Source organism: Telopea speciosissima, chromosome 3 (genome assembly GCF_018873765.1).
Source record: "Telopea speciosissima isolate NSW1024214 ecotype Mountain lineage chromosome 3, Tspe_v1, whole genome shotgun sequence".
NCBI lineage: Eukaryota > Viridiplantae > Streptophyta > Magnoliopsida > Proteales > Proteaceae > Telopea > Telopea speciosissima.
The window spans coordinates 10,886,121-10,906,888 of record NC_057918.1 but is presented as its reverse complement, the minus strand read 5'-3'; the positions used below and the strand labels follow the sequence as shown (position 1 = coordinate 10,906,888).

General features: G+C 38.4%; 2 protein-coding genes across 6 annotated transcripts in view; one reads left to right on the top strand and one right to left on the bottom strand.

Moving 5' to 3' along the window:
• Positions 1–778: 778 nt before the first annotated feature.
• The window catches only part of LOC122654399 (delta-1-pyrroline-5-carboxylate dehydrogenase 12A1, mitochondrial-like), a 28,747-nt gene continuing 8,757 nt past the window's right edge, over positions 779–20,768 (top strand). The window contains exons 1-17 of one of the 5 annotated variants that reach the window (XR_006331904.1): positions 779–928; positions 1,933–2,012; positions 2,606–2,709; positions 2,959–3,026; positions 3,239–3,296; positions 3,432–3,545; positions 4,188–4,271; positions 6,619–6,723; positions 7,218–7,331; positions 7,474–7,605; positions 7,703–7,792; positions 9,112–9,201; positions 9,586–9,795; positions 10,301–10,411; positions 10,949–11,028; positions 11,113–11,257; positions 11,448–11,554. Coding sequence is in view for 3 of the 5 variants with exons in the window: in XM_043848472.1 (XP_043704407.1) it covers positions 840–928; positions 1,933–2,012; positions 2,606–2,709; positions 2,959–3,026; positions 3,239–3,296; positions 3,432–3,545; positions 4,188–4,271; positions 6,619–6,723; positions 7,218–7,331; positions 7,474–7,605; positions 7,703–7,792; positions 9,112–9,201; positions 9,586–9,795; positions 10,301–10,411; positions 10,949–11,028; positions 11,113–11,251 (1,668 nt within the window). In the remaining 2 variants the exon portion in view is untranslated. Of the gene's footprint in view, positions 929–1,932; positions 2,013–2,605; positions 2,710–2,958; positions 3,027–3,238; positions 3,297–3,431; positions 3,546–4,187; positions 4,272–6,618; positions 6,724–7,217; positions 7,332–7,473; positions 7,606–7,702; positions 7,793–9,111; positions 9,202–9,585; positions 9,796–10,300; positions 10,412–10,948; positions 11,029–11,112; positions 11,268–11,444; positions 11,711–20,768 lie in introns of those variants that run through there. The other 4 variants (XR_006331903.1, XM_043848472.1, XM_043848474.1 and 1 more) reach the window with 4 other exon arrangements.
• LOC122654401 (plant cysteine oxidase 2) lies at positions 13,689–19,313 on the bottom strand. The gene is made up of 5 exons (XM_043848476.1): positions 19,062–19,313; positions 17,698–17,816; positions 17,378–17,540; positions 16,570–16,791; positions 13,689–13,863 (listed from the first exon to the last, which is right to left on the bottom strand). Exons 1-5 carry the CDS (start codon positions 19,279–19,281, stop codon positions 13,739–13,741), a joined length of 849 nt encoding a protein of 282 aa, XP_043704411.1. The 5' UTR covers positions 19,282–19,313; the 3' UTR covers positions 13,689–13,738.

The following is a 20,768-nucleotide window of genomic DNA, read 5'->3' as shown; positions in this document are numbered from 1 at the left end:
GCCTTACCTTTGCCTGAACAGGGGTGAGGCGATCTTTTCATGTCTCGCTATGTTCGACGCTACACGTGCAGCCCGAGTAGAGTGCTGCACAAGATCCTTTTGCATAAATTAATAAATAGTATAAGGATCTTTATCATCTCCATTTATCCACCCTTCCATTTCCTCTATTACATCTCATAGGGGTGACAGAAATGACTCCTATCCCGTATCCGAACACACTATTCGAGTGGAATCCAATCCCCCTATTAGATGTAATGAAAGAAATGGAAGAGGAGATAATTGAAGACGATAAATTCTCTCTCTCTAAAATCATTTTATTAATAAAACGGAAAGTGCAGATCGGGGGTACTTTACCTTCCTTAAGCCTTAAGGGCCCACCAATTGTGATGCGGATAACCTGCAATGTGGGCTACACGCCTGCCCCTCGTCCTTATCAAGTTACAAACACCTCCTTAGCCGGAGTCAAAATTTTAAGATCAAATGGTCAAAATCGATTGCTAATGGAGAAGATACACAGTCTCAATAACCCATCTTATCGCATCTACCAATTGAGAATAAAAAATTCGTTCTTGAATGGAAACATGACATGGCAGGTAGTTGCAGATCCCACACCTCTCGTGGTTTTATCGGCGGGACTAGAGTGGATTGGGCTGAGCTGGGCACCTCTTTGACACTGTCGTTATTCCAAAAACCAACTCACCTCAATCTCCATGCTATGTTGCCTGCGAAAAAAGAGGGATATTTAGCTATATACACTTACCAATCGTCTAGTAGTTCTTGTTTATGCTCTGGAGAAAGGATTTTAGGGTTCATAGCAGTCACTGTGAAGTGCTGACGCTATGCATAGGTTTACAGTTTGTAGGGAGATGAGAGCCAGTGCTCCTAAATTGGCTTTCAATTGGTTTATCTCTTCATACCATCTCTCCAGGTACGAAGTAATTGCATTGATTGATTTTGCAACTTTACTAGATTTTCTTTAATGTGTTAGTTGTTGTTATAAACACAATCTCAAATGGTTTTTGATCTATTTGTTAAGATCATCAGCAACTGATGATGATCTTGGCCTTCTTCTATTCTCTATTCTCCTCTTTGATGTTAGAAATGTGAGCTGATCAGTTTCAGTAGATAAGATGCTGCCATACTTGTCGTTTCTAGATTGGCGCTTTTTTAGTGCTATAGTTGGTTGAGATCAGCCTAATATGGGATTTCTCTATATCTGGAGACGATCACTGTTTCATTTGGTGGAATAAATTCTCCTGTGGGCAATATTTTCCCTGTGTGTTGAGTTGATCTTATCGGTTCAACAGTTCAATATGATCTGCTTTTTTGGGGAAAAAAGAAGTAGAAGATTACATTCTAGAAAGGTGATAAATTGTAGTTAGTTGATGTTAGCTGCTCATGGGATTCACTATTTTTTATTGCAGTACAGGCTGTAAACTTCGCTAAATACAAAGCTTACAGTTTATACTGCTTGCTCATTGCTTTTTTCAGAGGATGGTCTGCTTCATGTTGAAAATTTGGATTATAAAATTTCTTATATGCTACTGTTTCACTTCGGATAGAAGCTGCTGGGCCTATCTGTGTTCCTCCATCATGCTAATTAATTCAGAATCGGTGTTATTGCATTTTCTAACTGTTATTAAGAATCAGAGAAAACCTAAATTAAAACATTCAGACCAATTCCTGTTTTACCTTCTTATCCAAAAGAGATTCCTCAAAATTCAATGGTCCAAATTGTTCATTGGGATGTATATGCCTAATTGTTTTGCTCATTTAAGTAATACATTGGTTTAAAGGAGATGTCAGAATGGTTGAAGCATATAGTTACCATTTCTTATTTGTGTTTGATATTTTTACATCTTAATAGGTGTATTGGTTATTCTCATACTCATGATTCTGTTTTAACACCTTTCTTTTTTTCAATCACTGTAGATCTGTACATTCGCTGACTTTTGCTACTCTAGAAGCTGAACGAATCTCAGGATCCCAACCTGCTGAAGTACAGAACTTGGGTAGGTATTGCAACCAGAGTAACATTTGTTGTCTATGGTATGCATTGTTAGATACTTGGGGGATCCAAGGTTTACACTATAGCAAAACAAAGGTAAAAAGAAAATACAGTTATTATCTTCATAGGACTTTTATATATTTTTAAAAACTTCTCTACACTTTGCGACTTTATTTGTTTTAGGATATTAAAGAATATTTATGTCTATTTAATGTAAAATATTATTTTATGTTTACTGTATTGGATTTGACTAATAAAAGACGTACCCAGTGCACAAGCGGCTCTTGCCACTGCAGGGTCTGGGGAGGATCATAATGTATGCAGCCTTACCTCCGCTTAGCGGAGAGGCTGTTTCCTGACTTGAACCCATAACCACTAGGTCTCAATGGAGCAACCTTACCGTTGCAACAAGGCCCTTTGTATTGGGTCTGACTAATATTAGGTATTTAAACTTAGTTTGGTTTCCACAATATCTTAAGAGTTACCCCCTTAATTAATGGTGTTTTTTGGGAGGTGTTCTGGTTTTAGGCTCGTTGTTTTTGGCAATGCACCACAAATTCAAGTAATTATATAACTTGGGATTTTGGTTACTTTTAGTGCAGGGTAGGTGGACAAAAGCGTCCACTTGGAATACAGTTGTGGATCCATTAAATGGAGAACCATTTATTAAAGTTGCCGAAGTAGATGAAGCAGGGATAGAGGTATATATTGTGCATTTACTAAACATGGTTTTTCTTTCATCTTCTTCATATGGTTTACCTGTATCTTGGTTGCAAAAAACATGAATTAAATGTTTACTTTTGTCATATTTCACATGGGACTGCTCACCAAATTCTCATTTATTTCCGCTCTAGCTTTCCTTACAATACAAAAGTTGGCAACATTACATAAGTCTGTCTTCTCTTAATGGTATATGCCTCTGAATAGTTTTCCATTTACATTTTATGTAGCCTTTTGTGGAGAGCTTGTCCAAGTGTCCAAAATCTGGTCTTCATAATCCTTTTAAAGCACCAGAGAGGTTTGGTTTTCTCATATCCAGCTCCCCCCTTAGGTTTTTTTTTCGTATTATGAAATCTTAAAAACCATTTAAATTGCTCTCCATGTTTATACCATGATGGAACTATATCTGCATATTTATTATGTGTCCAGTCTAATTTCTGTGATTTCTGTCGTTTAATTTGATTTTAATATTTTAAGAAATTCCATATAAATTGAATGATTGTGCCTCAGATATCTTATGTATGGTGACATATCTACGAGGGCTGCACATATACTTTCTCAACCTGAGGTAATGTGCCAGGGAAGGGAAAGATTAATATCCCCCCCCCCCCAATTCTCATATTCTGAAGGTAGCAGCGGGAACTAATTTATTACCATATTATATCTCCATGTTCCTAGTTTACAATAATCTAGCCTTTGTCAGGTTTCGGATTTCTTCACAAAGCTAATTCAAAGGGTCTCTCCAAAGAGTTATCAACAGGCCCAAGCTGAGGTTTATGTAAGCCGCAAATTTTTGGAGAATTTCTGCTGTGATCAGGTAGAAAAATATATTTAAATCTATATGATGATGTTTATAATAATGCATTGATATTTGTAGAGATAAAAATAGTATGGAGGATAAGAGGGAATCTCTGAGTCATTGCCCTGCAATGATACATTCTATGAACAATAAATCCTAACGAATCTCTTCTCCTCATCTTTTACATTATGGCTGTATTCATTTGGCATTCAAATGTAATGGCCATACTGATGAATGGTCATGAAACATTATCTCCTCATGTTACAATTCTCAGGGAGTAAGAAAAATTACTCTATTTTCCATGTCTTTATAAATATAGAGTGCTTGCATGCACAACCAGTTGAGGCTTTACAGCTGACAACATATAATGAATATAGGCTTGGAGAAAACTTGTTATAGTTTCCCATTTTGTCTTAGGTTCTAATTTCTATTGATGTTACTTGAACACACCAAAATAGGTGCAACACCTTTGTCTGACATTTATGGATACAAAGCAGGCGCCACACCTTTATAGTTTCCCATCTTTCTCTTCTCAGTTAGGACTTTGGTTGAGGTTATTCAACAAAATGAATGAACTGGATTACTATCTTTTCAAGGTAACTTTTCTTATATGTGTGTTATGAAGTAATCTTCATCTTTTTTGCCCTACTTGTCTGGCAGGTCCGTTTCCTAGCAAGGTCTTTTGCTGTACCTGGGAATCATCTTGGACAACAAAGTCATGGTTTCCGGTGGCCATATGGTCCTGTAAGACCTCTATCTTTCTATGTACTTCCAAAGTAACTGCGATGGGCCCAAAAGTATTACCATGCACCAACTTTATCTACTAGCATTTCCATTGCAAGACCTTGAAGTTGTGCTCTCTCTCTCAATCCTTGGAATAATCGATGCTCAAATTTATACAAATTGAAAAATCCAAAGTCTACTTCATGCATAGGAGTCTGGTCAGATGTTTATCATCAATTCCTTTTTTTTTTTTATGGGTGAATAAAAATGCATTACCAAAAGGAGAGAAAGATACAAGGAGCCCCAGGAAACGCAAAACAAGGAAGAACCAGGACCAACCCTCAGATAGTGGGGAGGGGGGCTGAAGCAAAGATAGAGGGACACCCCAGGATAGAACAATAAGCTTGTTCCTTGGGGTGTCGGCACACCGAGAGGAGACCAAAGAGGCCTTTCTTCTAACATCAAAAACTATAGACTCCCAAATCTTGCGTACACACCGAGATATTGTAGCTTCTTTTGTATCGTCCAACCTATTGATGGAAGAACGATCGTCAAGAACATATAAAACACATAGAGAGGGTAAGAGTGAAATGAGAGAGAGAAAGGAGGAAGAGTAGTGGAAGTGGATGATCGATCGATGCTGGGTTGCCTATTTGTATATCTTGATTACTGCTGTTTTTAATTAATTTGACTCTTCTTTAATCCCTTTTTTTTTCTGTTTAAACTTTTGAAATCCCAAAAAATTATAAGATGCATTGTTTAATCCTATTAATTTAGCTTCCTAGCTCTTTCTATTTCTTTTTCTTTTTAAATAGGATTATATATTTATTTTTTAATCTCTATTTTATTTCCTTCTTCCAATTCTTGCATGCATGGGAGTTCCTTTTGATTGATATATAATAGTTTGCTTAAATATATATTAATTTATACCTTATTATGACAGTTTATATATAAGGTATAAATTACACATTGGAGGTTTAGAGACTTGATTATCATAATAAGATTTTCTTTTTCTCTGTTTGAAATTTGGGTTTTGGCAAACACAATACAACAAACACAACATCTTTAATGCCATGGCCTAGCATCATTACTGGGTTGGATCATATGGTGAAGCATCATCATACATATAGCGACCCATTGTATGTTTCCTAGAGAAAGGGAAAACAGTAAAATGAGGTGGTACCAGGGTCCGAGACAGTGATCACTTTCTTGATTCCTTGACACTTTGACAGTGACCTTGTTTCCATACTAGCACTATTACTCTCAGCCAACCAAAGGGGTCATCTGGCAAGAGACAATGGTGGGGTTTTGCTCTTATCAACATAATCAATGCCAACGGCTTCAAGGATCTGCCCTTTGAAAAATCAGCGATGCAAGTATTGGTCATGACAGGGATGATGACAGCCTGCCTAATGTTCATGATGAGGCCAGGTTTCTTGGCCATTTCCACCAGTATGAGAAAGAATGGAGCTTCTTAGGGGAGTGGAGGAATGAGTGATGGAATAATTAGGTTACCCCAGTAGCCACCCTAACTAAGGTTGGTTCTCCTCTTCCGCCCAAGAGTTCCTTTTTTGGGAAGGGAGGGACAGATGTTCCCAACGGATTTGTCACACTCCTCTTTTATGCATTTGACAGTCAATAGTGATGCAGTAGCCATCAATTTCCCTCCCTGCAACTTTGAGACCTCATCTCAGAATACTTCCCTTCTCCTAACCGGCCCTCCACCAAATATTTTTTTGGCCCCTATCATACGTGTTAAAGGCCCATGCAAAAACAGCTTTTCTGTATTATCCATTTTTTATATTTTATTTGGAGTTTGATCATTATTGTAGGAGAAAACAATGAATAGACAGACGTTTCTTTTATGGTATGGAGAAACAGAAAAAACACTGGAAAAAAACATATCCAAATCCTGCCTAGTTTCATTTGTTTGCTTTTCTTATTACGGTTACATCAGAAGTTGTTATAATGGATACCTTATCTAAATTGTAAAATTTAGGCATATCTTTAGATGACGCTGAATGCACTATGTACAGCGACATAGCCCTGTCAACATTGGGAAGCAAAGCTTGTAGGCTTAGCCTATTTTATCTGTTATTGATGCTTAAAACTCTGTATTGAATTAGTGAATTATATTCAAAATGTTGAAGTTTTATCAAGTAGACAAGTAGTTGGGATCAGATTCTGTTGAGCTGAATTGATTTTAGGATATTAACATATGTAAAACACGCACACTATCTGTTTGTGTTCATGCGCATCTCTTTCTTTCTCTCTCTCTCTCTCTCTGGGGAGGGGGGGGCATGTTTTACATAACTATTTACCTTTTCCATACATTTGCAAATCCGTATTGAAAAGGTCATTTTTGCAGGTGGCAATAATCACTCCCTTCAATTTTCCTCTAGAGATCCCTATACTGCAAATGATGGGTGCACTTTATATGGGCAATAAGCCTGTTGTTAAAGTTGATAGCAAGGTATGCTTGTGGAAGTGTTAGCCATTGTGAAGTATGAATTTCATTTTCCCTTGACGTCAACTTATAAAATGGTTCATAAGGCACTATAAATCCTTGGTTGCAAAAGGGTGCTGATTTATTTTGATAAATTTCAATTGTGGCTATTTCTGTACTATAACAACAACAACAACTCAGCCTTATCTCAACTAAATGTAGCTATTTCTGTACTACTGGGATATAAAGGAACTGCCGCAGATTTTGGTCAGAGAGATCTAGTATTGGTTCAATGTACACTGTTGGTGGATAAACCAAAATATACACTGTTGGTGTGTAAGCCAACAGTGAAGCTCCATTTTAGCTTCAGAAATAGGAAGGATAATGTTAAAAACATGAACATATATTATTTCAAAATGATGGTTTTGAGCTATTTTCCATTTGTAATTTTGTATTGTCACATCTATTTCAAATCATCATTCTTTCCCCCCCCCCTCTAACTGACTAAAAGGTATTTGTAGGTCAGCATTGTAATGGAGCAAATGCTTCGGCTGCTTCATGATTGTGGCTTACCGAGGGAGGATGTTGACTTCATCAATTCTGATGGGAAGACAATGAACAAGCTGTTATTAGAGGTTGACTCTTTTCTGAAGAATAATATGACTTCTCTATGGATTAAATCTTCAGTATTTATTCTAATCGATGGTGTCATCTGATGGTTTCTTTTTATTTAATTTTTTAAACCCCCTCTCTTTTTTCTATTAATTCGTTTAACAGGCAGAACCAAGAATGACTCTTTTTACTGGAAGCTCTCGAGTAGCAGATAAGTTGGCTGTGGACCTTAAGGGACGAATTAAATTGGAAGATGCAGGTTTTGACTGGAAGGTTCTAGGTCCTGATGTGCAAGAGGTCTCTCAGATAATATCTATCTTGTATCGCAAATAAACATTCAGATACTCGTTTTAGAACAAATGTTGACCTAACAGACTGGTTTCTGAAAATGCAGGTCGATTATGTTGCCTGGGTCTGTGATCAGGATGCATATGCATGCAGTGGTCAAAAATGCTCAGCGGAATCAATTCTGTTCATGCATGAGGTTAGTTGCTCCTTATTTCAATTTAAGATTCTATATAGATTGTTTTCTGCTACCGATTTTCTATATAATCACCCAATATTTTTGTCAGATCTATGCATGAGTAATGAGTTATCACTCATTACTCATGCATATCCTAGGATGGGAGATATAACAAACTTAAAAATAGGATAAGCAATATTAGACTTTGAATGCAAGTTCAAATACCTTTATGAAGTGCAATTGGCAAGTCAATGGAGAAAGAATCCCCAGGCAAAGAGTCTGATGAAGTAGAGGGCAGTAACAAAGGATCAGCTGGAACCGTTTATGTCGACTTGGGACGATGCTTGTATCATAGTTTTCAAGGCGTCGCCTAGGCGTTCAGGCACCTTTCTCTCGCCTTATTTTCTGGTGTCGCCTTGGAATTTAGACATAAATACCCCTGCGTTTGTGAACACAACTTAACACTTATAACATACCAATAATCAAATTACGAATAAGGACTGATACACTTATAACATACCAATAAACAAATTACGTCCAGGCACCTTTCTCTCGCCTTATTATAATATACCAATGCCATAATAAAGACTTAACATAAACTCTCCTATGCTATACTGTTTGACAATGATAAAATAGGCGGAAGTGAATAGGGAAAAGGAATGTAAAAAGTTTGTCTAAGATTTTTTCCATCAGAAAAGGAGCCCACTTTCCAAACACTAAAAAAAGTAAGGTGGGTAAAATATTTCCCCTAGTTTATTTTGTTGGGGCCTTATGGGCGTCGGTGAAGCATAGTTATCAAGGCGGGAAAGCGACCATGGCGTTTTAGAGGGGCAAAATTCAAGGCAACATTGCCATGGCGGCAAGGCGCCCGCCATGGCGCCCAAGGCATCCAAGGCGATCAAGGAACCTAGACGCCATGGCGACGCCTTGATAACTATGCGGTGAAGGGGGGCAAGGTTTCTCTGTTGTGTTGTTTCTTGGGTGGGAAATTTGGGGACAGGTCGGCCCTTGGCACGTGCACAGGCTGTTGGGCCTGTTCCTGTATTTCTCCCCATCTATTGGCCTTTTCTTTTAATATATTCTCTTTCTTGTTGTTGCTGATTTAAAAGATAAAAATAAAAAATAAAATCTGTTCCACAAGTTAGCCAGAACTTGTCTTCACAAATCATGAATTTGACATCACAAAAGTTGACTTTTGTTATCATGAAGTTTTTTGCCTGCTCTTCTCCAATGCTGTTATTTTTTAGAGACATATCACATTTTACGAGGGATTTAACTTTTGAATACATCTCGTGCCTTATTTATCTTCTTACGCTGATACTTTCTATATCCTTGTGCAGAACTGGGCTAAAAGTTCACTTCTTTCCAAGATGAAAGATCTCGCTGAGAGAAGAAAGCTTGAGGATTTAACCATTGGCCCTGTTCTTACTGTAAGCAAGTTACTTTTTTGTTGTGGTCATGCATTTTCTCATTCTGCTATAATACAACAAAACGTATCTCCAGGGCCAGATTGTTTCAGCCTTTAGTTCGTTGGTGGTAAATATCCACTCTATTACAATCTCTATATTAAAAGACATACAGTGCTAAGGAGAAAGAGAAACATGGGGGGTACAAGTACAACACTTAGATTGTATCAAACATTTTAGGTTACATCTTCAGATGCAAACCATGACATTATGGAATTCTTTTTTTTAAAGTAATTCTGTATAGCATACATCTCTTTTATACATACTCCAATAAAAATTTTGTCTCAGTATCCTAAATAATAATTCAGTTTTGAGGTTTATTCAATTATTGTTTCTCTATTTTGGCAGTTCACAACTGAAGCAATGCTAGAGCACATGAATAAACTTCTTCAGATACCAGGATCAAAGCTACTCTTTGGTGGTGAAGCTTTAGAAAACCATTCTATTCCAAATATATATGGTGCTATAAAACCAACTGCTGTTTATATTCCTATTGAAGAAATACTGAAGGACAAGAACTATGAGCTCATCACAACGGAAATCTTTGGACCATTCCAGGTAAAGAAGCAGAGCCATATCTCAAATCTTGTCCCATTGAGGATGTTAGAGGATATATCCAATAAATTTTCACTCGTTCTAGAAGGATTTGCTTGCAAGAAAAGACCCACTTACAGTTCTAGCATAGTTTGATAAATCTAAAACTGGGTTGTGTTTGATTCTAAAGTCAATAAATATTCCCTTGTCAAAAAGGAAAAAGTCCATGATTATCAGTTGACACAGAATCTAGACCTCCTCTGTTATGTTAAATGAAGTAACAAAATATTTTCTTGATTCTTGAAGTTGACAGTCCAATAGTTGTAAAACATCTGAGAGGAAAAAATCATTAAGTGTAGATTTTTAATCATCATTGACTATTTGAGGAAAAAAGGTGCAAAAAGGTAACTAACACAATGGCAACTTACTGAAAGTGAAGTTTTCAGTTCTAATTATACCTCTTTCTCATTAGTTTTTTCATAGCTGGGAACTAAAAATCTGCTACTGATGGTTTTGTGCTTGGTCGTAGGTTATTACAGAGTATAAACAGGATCAGCTACCAATGGTGTTGGCTGCTCTAGAGAGGATGCATGCACATTTAACAGCTGCAGTGGTTTCAAATGATCCCTTGTTTCTACAGGCAAGAGTCCACAATCATGATCCTTTCGCTTTAGTTCAGTCTTCCATTCTTGTCTCCTCTTACTGTTGAATAGCTTTTGGACAATATCTCATGATAGAGTTTGTAGATGCAAACCTTCACCTTGACTTTGCGTCCATTGCCATGGCTCTTGGGTTTAACCACACGTCTTGTTGATGGGGAGGGGCATATTCATCAGTTAAAAGCTTGAGAGGATAGTTTACCACATGGTGTAACAAAATTGTCAAAATAGGTGTAGAACTTTCATCAATTCTCTTCAAACATTTAGGGAAGATTGGGACTAAAATAATGGCAAGACAATAAACTATCCCTGGTATTATTTTTTAAGTTGGAAAAGCAAAGTGGCAATTGGCCATGCGCTATTTGAACTTCAATACATGGATCTCTAACAAAAAGCTCAAAATATTTAGTATGATACAATAATCGAAGAAGGACCTCTTCCACATGTCCAACAGTCTCAAAATTATGAAAACTCCTTTCGCAGAAAGTGATTTTTTTTTTTTTTGGGTGTATTTGTAGGAAGTAATTGGGAATTCTGTGAATGGGACTACATATGCTGGACTTCGGGCACGAACCACAGGAGCTCCACAGAATCATTGGTAAGAAAATGTCAGTGCTGATGATTTCCAGAGGTGTTCTAAAATTTCAAGTAATATGACATTAAATTGATGAGTGTGCAACAGGTTTGGACCATGTGGAGACCCCCGTGGTGCGGGAATTGGGACCCCAGAAGCAATAAGGCTTGTCTGGTCTTGCCATAGAGAAATCATATATGATGTTGGTCCCCTGCCTCAACATTGGGAGACCCCACCATCCACCTAACAAGGAGTAAAGGCTGGTAACACCAATTTTTCATAATTTTCCCTCTGTTTGAATTTAATTTTTGGAAAGAGATTCCTTAATTACTTTCCTTCAAATAATTATGAAGCAAAGAAAACAATATTGTATGTGAGAAAGAGAAGGAGGTGGGTTTTCTAGCTGTCAAGTTTCATATCTCAATGTTTCTTATATGTAGCAGGTCAACAGGCAGAAGCTGAGATGGAGTCCCTAAGCCCTCATGGTCTTTACTCATTGTAGACAGAAATGCTAATGTGACCACTTCATCTGGCCCCTTGATCTGCCTTTGTATAGCACAAGTTCAGTTCTAGGGTAACTCTCTGGGATTTGTAATTGTCACAGATTAATTGCTGGGTGGTCTAAGAATGAAGGGCGATCATAGTTTCAAAAATAAATTACAATAAAAGAAGGGTGGTCTCCCTGGGACTCTAGTAAATTTTAGTAGATACCGAAAAACAGATCTTTCCTTGGTTTCCTTTAATTTGAGAAATCGAAAGGCTGCTTTTCAAGGTTAGATTGTTATCAATATCCCTCCACCTTCATAAGCTTGAGTATCTTTTGAAACTGCTCTGAACTTTCACTAGGAAAATTAGTGTTTTCCTTGGTTCATAAATTAGGGATCTAAAAGACAATATGTGATCTACATGCTATCTGAGTGGAATGAACAACTGAGGGAAGACAACTTTCCCAAGTCCAATGTGACATGCGATGTGACGAGAAAAAATTGCATTTCACATTGTTTGCTGTTGTTCATTGCAAACAGGGAATGGAATTTTGCAAGATGGTATTTAACAAGGATGGCATCATGTCTTAATCTCTATAAAAAACATTATGAACTTTGGGTGGATATGTAGTTTCCATAAGAATTTCCACCATCTGATTGGTAGCTGCCTGTTTTGACCTGAGTTCATATGTGACTGGTTTTGAAGATACTTCGATGTCAATTTGGTGGAGAAAATTACAAATGGGAATAGATTGCACCGCCATTTATCTACCCCAGAGGAGAGGGGGATATTGGAGATGGTTTGGGCAGTGGGGAGGGGAAGGTGATTTAGGAGAAGGTTTGTGTTCCATTGGAGGGAATCAGTGAAGTGGGAGATTTTTTGGTTGGGGTTGAAAAGGGATCGACATTTGATGGATGAAATTAATGGTTTTTGTTGAAACCAGGGATCAATCCAGAAGAAAGTGTCATTTCCGAAGGTTATCTTTCGAGAAACCAGATTTTTCAGAATGGGTAGGATGCTTGCAATGCGGTTCCATGTCCAAGATCTTCTTTTGATGGTGTTTGATGGTGTATGGGTCAACTAGAGATCTGTTGTGAGAGTGCTTTGGCTCTCAAGCATTTGGTCCAGAGGGATTCGGTGTCATTGAGGAGCCTCTAGCCCTCTTTTAGAAGAAGGGTTTTATTTTGGGTGGTAGAGCTACGTAGCCCTAGACCTCCCTGTGCCTTGGGGTAGCAAATCCATTCGCACGAAATGAGATGCGTTCTCCATTTCAAAATCTCAAACAAATGGAGTCAATAGCTTTACAAATTCTATTAGGAAAGGCAAATCAAGACATAATAAGATAATTATGAATTATTGAAATACTGACGGAGTTAAAATCTTACGTCCTGCATTGGATAAAAGTTTAGTTTTCCAATCTGTAAATCTGTTTTTGACTCGAAGGATAATATGCTGGAGACTTGCCAATTTGGATTTGTTATGGAATAGGTTAGTGCCCAAATAAATTGCCTTCTTGGACATTTCCTTAATGCCGAGAATCTTGAAAAATCTTCTGCGATCCTCAGTTGGAATATTTCTACTAAAACATACACCACTTTTTTCTAAGAAGGCATCCTTGTCTGATTTCTCTTGAGGGGTCAATGAAATTAAAGGAGCTTCCTTCTAATTCTATGTTTTTTTTAAAACCCTTTTATATCCTTATCTTAAAAAATTTTTGAGAATAAAACAAAAGATAATTAAAAAAAAAAATACTGTCAAGTTCTAAATATATTCATAAAAAAAAAATAATTCTAAATACATAGGTGTCAGCCAGACACTCCCTTTAAATAAATCCATATAACATGAATTAGAGTGAGTGATGCATCCATTAATATTAACAATATGTGATATCTCAATATATAAATTGTGAATCAAAATCAAGACACTGAAGAATCTTAAATAGTAAAAGATTGACATGGTTTTATTGTAATAGAAAATTGAAAATCTAAGTGAACACTAATTTTCCAAGGGGGAAACAAGATATAAAGAAAGACCCTACAAACTTCTTTTTCTTTTCTTTTTTTTTTTTTTCCTTACAGTTATGAACAAAAGAACAGTTGATAAAAAGAAAAAAAATAGATGGGACAAGCCCATACCCATGCCACAAGACAATGCTGCAGCAGCAGCAGCTATGTATATAATTGGATTGGAGGGGGAAAAGGTAGCAAGAAGAAAGATGGGGAAGAAAATGAAGACGCAGAAAGTATAATCAGTTCTCCACAATTTTGGGGCCTCTATACAAAGCTCCCATAACGACAAAGTCCTCAGGTTTTTCTCTCTCTTGAAGCCATTCGTATCCTTCCCTTTCATCTTCAGGTACCAAATCAGTATCACCTGAAGTGAAAAAGTTAGTTAATATATAAAAACACTATTTTTTAACTGTTTCTTGAAGAGTAATTCTTCTTCTTCTTCTATAATCAGAATCCAACAACGACAAATGATCCAACAAATCCCAACATATAAACCTACCCCCCTTCCCCCTCTTCTACAGAACAGTCCCTTGTTCCCACAAACACATATCCATCATTAATAAGTATAAAAACAAACACTGGTCCCACATAAGAAGGCAAAACTATAACAAGGGTCTGTTTGAATCTTGCAAGGACTCCGATTTTAATATTAGATGGATTGGTGGAGCTGCCTGACATTTCGGGAATCGACTTCCCATATCCGAATTAATAAGAGTTGAGCTTCTCTACACGTATGAATTAGGTATAACACCTATCTACATTTGATGCCATTTAAAGGATGAAGAAGGTATTTATGAAAGCAAAAGGGAAAATGTTGGCACCTGACCCATATGTGTAGAAAAACTGGACTATCATTAATAAACACCATCGGAAAATGCTGGAAAAGTTTCAATTCCCACCATCCAAATAAGAGTACGGCTCAGCTCCCCATGTGGTATGGTTTTAATGCACAGGATGAGTATCGATCACCTTTGAAATTAATACAATACTGATATGGCCTTGACCGTAACGGGTGATCTGATATCACTACCTCAAACCATGGCACGTGAGTACCCTCCTCTAATGAGTGATCAGATACTGATACCTCAAACCATGCCACATGGGTACCCTCCCCTTGGATCTCACACCGTCCATAGGATGGGGATCCCGCACTCTAAAAATGGGTTACACACTCCATGTACAATATAAGATACAGGGGAAGGGTACCCACGTGGGGAGAGGATCCGAACTCAACCAATATTGCCTAGAATGAATGACGTAGCATTACTTAGAATATAAAAGGTAAAGTAGAACCCCACCAGAATAACTTAGTTAAGATTATCAGTCATAATAAAGAGGTCATGAGTTATTCTCTTGAAGCCTATCTATTAACCAACAAAAAAAAGGAAAAAGAAGGCTTACAAGTTGTGTGTCTACTGTGCCCAAACACAGAAAGGGAGAAATGACCGCCACACTACCGTGAAATAAAAAAATCCCATCCCCATTAGATGTCGCCACATGCTCTCATTGGCCTAGCACTAATGCAGTGGCCATGCAGCCTAACAACAACCCCTCTCCTCCCAATTAAGGGTGTCAAAACCAAACCAAATCGAAACCGTTTACCAAAACCAAATCGAACCATTTAAACCGAAACTGGTAGACCGTTTGGTTAAATGGTTCGGTTATGATTTTAAAAATGACACCCTTTATTTAATCGGTTTGATTCGATTTAGATCGATTAATCCAACGATTTCAAACCGTGTAATCCAATTAAAATCGATTATAACCAAACCGTCTAACCATTTAAAAACCTAACAAACTATTTTTTTATAAACAAAACTTCAAAACTTAGCAAGTAGCAACTACTTAACAATCACGTATCTTCATTAATGATTTCCTTTTTACAAAAAAAAAAACTTAGTAATAAGTAATAACTATTAACAAATAACTAGTACTAGTAAATAGAGTAATAAATGTGTATAGAACCGTCTAACCAAAACCGTATAAAATCGTATAGAACCATTTAATCGAAACCGTTAACCAAACGGTCCAGGTTTTGATTATGAGACCGTTTAGTTAAATGGTCTAGTTACGATTTCTACCCTCAAACAGTCAAAATCGAACTAAACCGAACCGTTTAACACCTTTACTCCCAATGGACTATTAAATTTTCTTTTTTACCTTTCTTTGGAAAAATTCAAATTTACGGTTTTAACAAAATTTCAGCATTTCAACTCCACCCAATCCATGAAACTTGCACCTTTTTTTTGGGGTGCAAGAGGGGAGAGGGAGGTTATAGCAAGCATATTTGACAATGGGAATGGCCTCCACTGATTCCGATCAAATTAGAATCGACTAGAATTGGCTGGAACCCTAGGTGGGCTGCTTTGGGGGAGGGGGAGTTGCTCCTATGGTTTATCTAGACTTTCTATCGACTGTGGGACTAATATCTCCCTGATACCGTTAATGTCAAATTACTCTTTGGGAGAATGTTTCCTGTCCCGTGGCATGGCTATCTTTATCCCCTGCGGTTCCCTGCCCAGTACAGTTCCTACAATTCCTCTCACAGGGGTGGAAATGATCATCTTACCTCCTGCCCGAACACACTGCCCGGGTGGGATCCACCCCCTCTTATTAGAAACACTAGGGAACTGTACCGGACAGAGAACCGCATGAGATCATTTCCTCCCCTTTCTCCCTATCTCTCTTCTCCCCCAAATGAAATAACCTCTCTGCCCTTTATTGATTGAACTGACAGCCGACCAGGTGGGAACACCCTCCCTTACGAAACGGTCAGCATCGATTTCAATCCAAATCCGTCAAAAATCGGGATCTATGACCACCGATTCCCATCTGAATTGGGGGACTTGGGGGATTCGATCCAATTCACCAATTCTTGAAAGCATGCTCTTTATACATTGCATCAGCCTCTACCCAATCCCTAATGGATAAAAATCCTCTGCAGTACTGCCGGGTGTGCACTGCATGTCCTGCGGCAGAGCAGAAGCCATGTGTGCCGTGGTCCATCCCTAATCCCCAAGAACTTGGACATACACACAAAAATAGAATTCCAAGAGAGTCCAGTCCGTACCTGAGAAGTTGGCATAAGGGAAATCTCTATAGTATTGACAGTGCCGGCCTTCAGCATCAGAATACGGTGGGCCCAGCACATCCAGCACAGCACACGATGTTACCGCAGTGAAACAGTGCATGTTTCCTCCTGCAGCTGGGTAAAGTATGGATGTGTTGCATGGCACAGTAAAGATTGAGTCATTCTTTATCTTTACCAATCGGATCCCAGAAGAACACTGGACTGCAACCATCATCATCATATTTCACACACAAAAAAAAAAAAAAAAAACAGTTTGTGATTAGAGAATTCTTACTACCAAACTACTAAAGCAAATACTCCTAACTTAACACACAAATGACTTTCCAGGGAAGCATTGCAGCTTTGCTATCTCAACCATATGGTTTAAGATAATGGAAATCGCTTCCATGGACCCCGATTTCAATTCCAATTCAGCTGGAATCGGCCAGGGATCAGCCTGAACCCTAGAAACTTGTTGATGTTCTTCTCTTTATCTGTAATTAGGTCTCAATATCACTCCCTCAATGTGGGTTTACAACAAATTACACAACTTCTAGCTCCCAAGTCCCAAATCCCAGGAATTCTTCCAACATGAGAACTTCAAAAGTACTATGAATCACAAGAAACCCTGGGTAAAGCAGGGGCGTTTTAGTAAGTACAACAAACACCCAGAAATGTTACTTCCCTTCCACATAGCTAGTCCCCTAAAGACAGTTCCTACAAGCTGGGTCCTTGAGGATCCGAAAAACCAGAAAGCTAGCACTGATCAGGACAATGCCCACAGTAAGTGCACAAAAAAAGTACTTACAATGAGAAGGATTGAGATTCTCACTTGTGTTGTGGGAGACATCAGTTACCCAGTCGTATGATTTGATGTGCATAGACCCAAAGAGGAGCTTACTGAAAACAGTCATGCCTGGATGATTATGAAGAGGAATAACACCAGATTTCGGCAAACAGAATATCCCAATCTGCAACAATGCAAGTGAGAAAATCCCACACAAGAAACAATAAAAACAGAGTTTGTCACAAGTTATAGTTCTTAATGTTTCCACTTTCTATGATAGGAACAGATCACCTAATGTTTGCTCATACATTATCTTCACCTTCCCAGAGAAGCTAACATACCGAGAATCTGTCACACTCATAGAGGTGTAGGTATGTTATTGGAGGGGTGCCTTCACAGTCACTCGTCCTAAACCAAGGCATGTCTTCACTCAAGCCAACATCCTCTGGTTTCATGCCATCTACATGAAAATTTCATATTATTACAGGATGAACACAAAACTAAACAAACAACGGAAATACACAAATCTATCAAATTCTAATGCATCATATTTTAGAAGTTCAACTCATCTTTAAAAGCTAGCCATTAAGTAGAGGGTGCCAAGTGCTTATAGGGAGGAGATGTATGAATTGAGATCTTCGATTTTTTTCAATCCTCAAAGGCACAACGGAATTGTCACGGGTTAGGACTCGGGTAGAACTCACCCTTAAAAGCCATCCATTAAGGAGAGGGTGCCCAAGTCCTTATATGCCTCCATACCGGGCAATTCACATCCCATGTGGGATAATTGCTTTCACATGGAACCTAAACAGTCTAGAAATGGAGATTATGATGGAGTATGAGAACATGGTGGTGAGTTCTTTACTCTTCAGTTTACTTACAGGACTCTGAACTCGATAAGAAACTAAATTGGATCCACAAGGCCAGAAAATAACTGTTTCCACAGAAATGAGATTGAAGGCCAACTATTTAAGAGGATGGAATTCATTACCCCAAAGTTAAAGAACACTTCGTGATCAGGGAGTGTAATTTTGACCATTAAGATCAGATTAAACATTGACATGAATGAGAAAGCACAAGCGCCAATGGGTGCATTGTGAGGTTCATGTTTGGGTCTACATACAATTAACACGTGATGGGTACGTGCACATACATAATACAGTACATCTGCCTCAACCCAAGAAGCACAAAACAGAATAAAAGAAAAGCACAAACGCCAGAGAATGTTAATAAAACAAGAAAAACTAGACAACAACAGAAGTACTATAAAACAGTCATAGGAAAAGGTAAGAGAACTCCATTGTTACTTGCCAAGTACACTGACTAGAAAAAAATGAAGAGGTTAAATTATTTATGAGGAGGGAAAAAAGAGAAAGATTCTTCGATTGAATTTCCAGGAAGAACCATGGGAAATTTGCTAAGCTCAACCAAATCATTTCAATCCAGTACCGAATGCTTTAAGGAAATTAAAACCCATATGGAAACCCAAAGTTCTTATTCCGACCTGGGAACACCAAAATTCAATACGAATCGAAATTTGGAAATTGGAGTTCGATACTCTTCAGCAAAAAGCTTTTGTTCAAGATTGGAAAAAACCCAGATTGGAAGGGGAAAAAAAGAAAACACTAACAAGGCATAGGTGTCAAACCATCCAATTCAAATTATTACAGCAAAAACCAGAAGAACAAGAAAGGAAACAACATACCAAGTTCCGAGCGGAGACGTTCGATATCACCAGGGGATGGAACAACCCCAGCACCACCGGTGGCGAACACTTCCTTGCAAGTCTCAAAAAGCTTCTGGACAACGTTTGCCATTGATTTCTTATTACGTTTCCGGTTTTTCTTGTTCTTGTTGGACTTCTCCCTTGGCAATTCGCAAATATCCTGCCCTTTTCGATCTACCAAACCCGATTTAACCCTCATTCAGACAAATCCACTGATTCGTAGATGGGTATCTACAAAAATTTGCAGAGTTACGAGATGAGTATGGAGGAAACAAAGAGGAAAATCACCGTCTGCACATGCAAGGGAGATGGGTTTCCTCTGTGTGTTGCAGCGAGAGAAGATTGTTAATATATTTTTTGATTTTCCTTTCCTACATTAAAATTTTTGGCTCGTAGTTGTGGAAAAAGAGAGAAGGAAAGAGACGTAAGGATTTGATTTTGTTCCTCTAACCCCTGTTGAAGGTGAAGAAGTGGTATAAAAGGAGACCAACGGGCAGGGTTTTGCTTGAGAAAATATTTGTTTTTTGGGAACGAAAACCAGGGGCCTTGCAAAAGTTTCCAATGGGCTCTCCAAACAGCGGATTTCATATCTTCCTTTTTCTTCCATTCCCTCCTTCTTCGCTCTCCCCTCTGACCCCTGACCCACTCTGGAAAAGAAGCTCTGGTTGACCGTTGTAGGTCCCACCCAATTGTCCTACGTGTCTTTCCACATGTTCGTCTCTCAGACTCTGAATTCCAATCCAACGATGGATAATAATGTCTGCCTAAAAGGTCAAGGAGGGTAGAGAGACAACTGGGTCCATCTGTCTCCAAGGGGAGGGCCCACCGAGATCTCTGAAACTTGACAGTTAACACCTTCGCCATGGAGAACGAAATCTACGCGGCGCGTGGGCTGGGGAGTAGGGGACCGGGGAGGTGGGGGAGAACGGGAGACCACTCTGGTTTTGAAATGTGAGGTTTCGTGACGAATACCAAACGTCACCAACAACTATTATCTAAAAACCATTTTTAACTTGGGTTGGTCACTTCACCTAACTCTTCTTCCACATGGTTGTTACCATTTTTGTTCTGAGTTTTTGACCTTTCAATCTCTGGTGAATTTTTAGTCAACGTTCTTTGGGTGCACAAACAAATCTGGAAAATAGATGATTTTAATGTATTCTTAATTTTTTATACTAAAAAAATAAATGGAAAAAAGATCTCTATTTGGTGGTGTTTCCTATGCCCTCTCACATGGCACTATGAGATGACGCCTCTGCCCCTGGGTAGATACCTAACCGTACTCTCCTATTGGCCTAGACGCTTGTGTAGAGACCATGCGATCAAGTAGATTATTTATATTTCCATGATAAGAAATATATCTTATGGGGAAAGAATGTTACGCGGTCAAGCTCTAGGCATCCAGGCGCCCCAAGATGATTATTTATCTAGACATGGTCGCTACGCCTAATGCACGATTGGGTAGCGTTGTATTCCCTTGATCTTCTTTTTGTGTAATGTAAATTAGTTACTAAATTAAAGAAAAATTGTCCTCTTGGTGCGCTCGCGCGGGGGGGGAGTGCACAGGCCATGTAGACCTGGCTTTCCTCCAACCATGGCAGGAGAGGAACCGAATACGATAACCTTTAATGCTTTTATATATTATTAATTGAGCCTCTTCACCTTAAAGCTTAAAAATAAATGATA

Coding starts and splice junctions, on each gene's coding strand:
- LOC122654401 (XM_043848476.1), bottom strand. CDS start 19,281: ATGAGGGTTAAATCGGGTTTGGTAGATCGAAAAGGGCAGGATATTTGC. Junction 17,541..17,697: donor ATGAGTGTGACAGATTCTCG/GTATGTTAGCTT, acceptor GCATTGTTGCAG/ATTGGGATATTCTGTTTGCC. Junction 16,792..17,377: donor GAATCTCAATCCTTCTCATT/GTAAGTACTTTT, acceptor TGATGGTTGCAG/TCCAGTGTTCTTCTGGGATC.